The following is a 3,225-nucleotide window of genomic DNA, read 5'->3' as shown; positions in this document are numbered from 1 at the left end:
ATGTTGCCTAAAAGAGTAACACCTAAGAGTTTCTGAAATCCAAAACAAAGGAAAACTGTTGCAAGTTGTGTTGAGGCTCTACATGAAGAAGACCATCATCTCTGTTCTGATTTCAGCACTGGACAGCGTCTGTACACACTTTATACAAGAGAACTGTCCTTTAACTCTGAGGAACTTCACTATTCCTTCAGTATAAACTCTGAAATACTGGCAGCAGGTCCATAATTTGTCCACGGTGACGGCCCTGTTTACAGTTATTCCTCTTGGTGACACAACGATATGAAGAAGAGTGGATGAGACAATCGGCATGTACAGATGTCCTAAAGGAACACTAATGGCACGTCCATCATAATTTGTAGACAATCATAATGGGATCAAACACAATCCTACTGGATTAACTGAAATTATGAAAGAAAGAAAGAAAGAAAGAAAGAAAGAAAGAAAGAAAGAAAGAAAGAAAGAAAGAAAGGAAAAAAGGAACAGACATCTCAGTTCATTCAGAAGGATGTTCTTTGATTCTTAGATTATTCATATTTGATCCAGTTTGAACTGGCTCCAAATTCTAATTCAGTAAAATCCTTCTAATTTGTTTCTTAGAGGCTGAGGGTTTTTTTTATTCCTTCCCCACATCATGCACTAAATTATAATATAAATGAACTGACTAATCGATGTATTTTTTCACCCAGAATTTTAATTCTAGGTTTGATCTTATTTGATTGAGAGGATTCCTGTTTAGTCCCATTTGCATAGCATCTGAATTATGATAGACATGATTCCATTAATATTCAGTAAGATCCTTTTAGATTAATTAATTGATTTTCCTCCTAATATATATATATATATATATATATATATATATATATATATATATATATATATATATATATATATATATATATATTAATCAAAATCAATAAAATAATGAAAATTCTATAGTCATAGAAGATTAAATGATTAATGTAATTTTCCCAGAATTCAGAAGTTTATTTTATTAATCTAGGGTTTCTGTTGGATCTCATATGCATTGACTCCTAATCATGACAGAAATTTCAGAAATATTTGATAAATCCTGTTAGATTACCTCATGAATGCCTTTAGCAATAGCATCATACATGCCATACTCTCTTGTTTGATCCTATTATAGGACCAGCTTGGAATTATGATATAAATTCCATTAATAATCAGTAAGATTGTTTTAGATTTATTATTTGATTTATTACTATTATTTTATTTTATTAATTAATGATGTTTTCATTTAATCCTGTTAGATCGAGTCCTTCTCATTTCGTTTAATCCAGTAGGATCATTGCTCGATCCCGTTAGGATTGGCTCACGATTACGAGAGAAATTCCATGAGCACTCCTGAGTCTCCCTCAGTCCTTTGAAAACCGTTCCTTGATTTCTTCCACGATGAAAACTTATCAACTCTAATGCTTATACAAAGAATCGATATAATCCGTAGGTAATATCATAGGGAATACAGAGGTTATTTACAGCGTCTTCCAAAGGCTGCCACTGCGTTATCAAGACACAGCGACAGATTCCAACAAGTCCTCATGCTTGGTCTGTCCTGAGTGTCTCATGTCCTCTGTCACGCGAGGATCCTCCGTGTTTGGATCACTTTTGCGCGCTCCCGCGGGGGGTCTCACCATGATGCACTGCCGGACCACCGGCTTGCCTTTGGCCGCTTTGGGACTGCAGTTGTCGCGCTCGTATTCCTCCTGGGCTTTCTGTATCTTGCGCTTTTTCATCTTGCTTTTGTGAAAGTGGAAGGTCGTGACGGACACGATTATTATCCCAACGATCATCGCGATGAGCACAAAAAGCACGACGGTGGAGGAGAACGCCTGGAACAGCTGCTCCACCCGGTCAAAGCAGGTGCCATTGCCGGCCAGAGCGGTTCCGTTTAAGGCACAGTGGGGAATGGAAAGCGCCCGTTTCTCCGAGGTCCTGGCACTCATTTAGTCCGGTTCAGGCAGTGTCTTTATTGCAGGAAAGAATCGAGGAGACTGAAAGCGAACGGAAATGTCCAGCCCTGCGAATGCGCGCGCTATATTGCATTCATTTCTCTGGAGAGAAATAAGTCCACCTAAAATAGATCCAATGAGGAATCCAGCGTTAGAAAGGAGCATGTGCGCAGAAAGATCAATTGCATTTCTAGTCACGTTAGAAATCGTCCTTTAAAACCCTTTCAAATCCGCACCCACACACACACACACACACACACACACACACACACACAATCTGTTTAAGAACAAAAGCGATCTGCTTCGCGAGCCTCTGAAGGGCGCGCTCGATCGCCGGTCGCGAACTTTGCGGCGTTTATAGCGTTTCTCTCAGCCCGTGCTCCTTTCCCCCAAGCTAGTCTTTCACAATTACAAAAAGCATTTATTTGATTCTGCGTTGGTTTCTCAACTGCGGCATTCCTTCAGATCAGCCGGCAGCAGGGCTGCGCGTCAGTGACTGTCTGAGGAAAATAACCCTTAAACGGGGATAACTAGAGATAACTAGCTTCATCAATCAAATGAGCATGCGAAGATGTTCATTAAAACCGGTAGTTTACCTGCCTCTACTGTGGGATGTCGCTGCTCCGGAGGCGAAGACCGGTCGTGGTTGCAAATTGTGGAGGAAAAGGAGCGGGATCCAGCCAATCGCTGCAGCTCGCAATGACGTATCGCCTTGGATAAACCAAACGCTCCAGAAGCCTCATTCAGACACACAGTGTGTTTAGATGACTATACATGGGTTGTTGTTCAAATATATGGGGGTTAAACCAGGGTACGTGCAGTCAACCAGCGTCCCCTCTCTGTTATTTGACCGATTATTCACCCACATGTTTCATAACTTTACGCGTAAGGGAATGGCATGGGACAACTTTATATCATTAGGAATGAGGATAAAGAGTTATCCAGCTCTCAACGGTTACAGTGATAGTTTAGGCGATTAATTAATAAACTAGCCTATTGCTTTCGTGGGTCGCGCAATTGGTGCCACTAAATATGGACTGTATGGAGTCAATTTAAATCTAGACTTTTTTATGACGTATTGGTAATGAAAATCTATTAGGAAGTGATTAACACTGGCAGGACCAGTCTGAAACGTGTCGCGTGTTCAGGGTGAATGGGATGTATTTTTGGTTGTTGCACGCGTTTTTAGCAACATTTGTGTTTACTGAAATTTTTGAGCACAACACTGAGCGTAGCTGTAGGCCTAGTCTGTGTAACG

The 3,225-nt window shown here is 40.5% G+C and overlaps 1 protein-coding gene across 1 annotated transcript; it reads right to left on the bottom strand.

The window, feature by feature from the left end:
- Positions 1–871: 871 nt before the first annotated feature.
- On the bottom strand, positions 872–2,826 carry si:dkey-35i13.1 (uncharacterized protein C11orf87 homolog). The gene is made up of 2 exons (XM_052575611.1): positions 2,564–2,826; positions 872–2,089 (listed from the first exon to the last, which is right to left on the bottom strand). The coding sequence occupies exon 2, from the start codon at positions 1,959–1,961 to the stop codon at positions 1,524–1,526; it is 438 nt and encodes a 145-aa protein (XP_052431571.1). The 5' UTR covers positions 1,962–2,089; positions 2,564–2,826; the 3' UTR covers positions 872–1,523.
- Positions 2,827–3,225: the final 399 nt, after the last annotated feature.

The sequence above is a fragment of the Carassius gibelio genome, chromosome B15, assembly GCF_023724105.1.
Source record: "Carassius gibelio isolate Cgi1373 ecotype wild population from Czech Republic chromosome B15, carGib1.2-hapl.c, whole genome shotgun sequence".
Classification (NCBI taxonomy): domain Eukaryota; kingdom Metazoa; phylum Chordata; class Actinopteri; order Cypriniformes; family Cyprinidae; genus Carassius; species Carassius gibelio.
The sequence above is the reverse complement of the archived record's forward strand: the minus strand, read 5'-3'. Positions and strand labels throughout refer to the sequence as shown.

Bases quoted from the DNA above. Each gene is read 5' to 3' on its own strand.
- si:dkey-35i13.1 (XM_052575611.1), bottom strand. From the start codon at position 1,961: ATGAGTGCCAGGACCTCGGAGAAACGGGCGCTTTCCATTCCCCACTGT.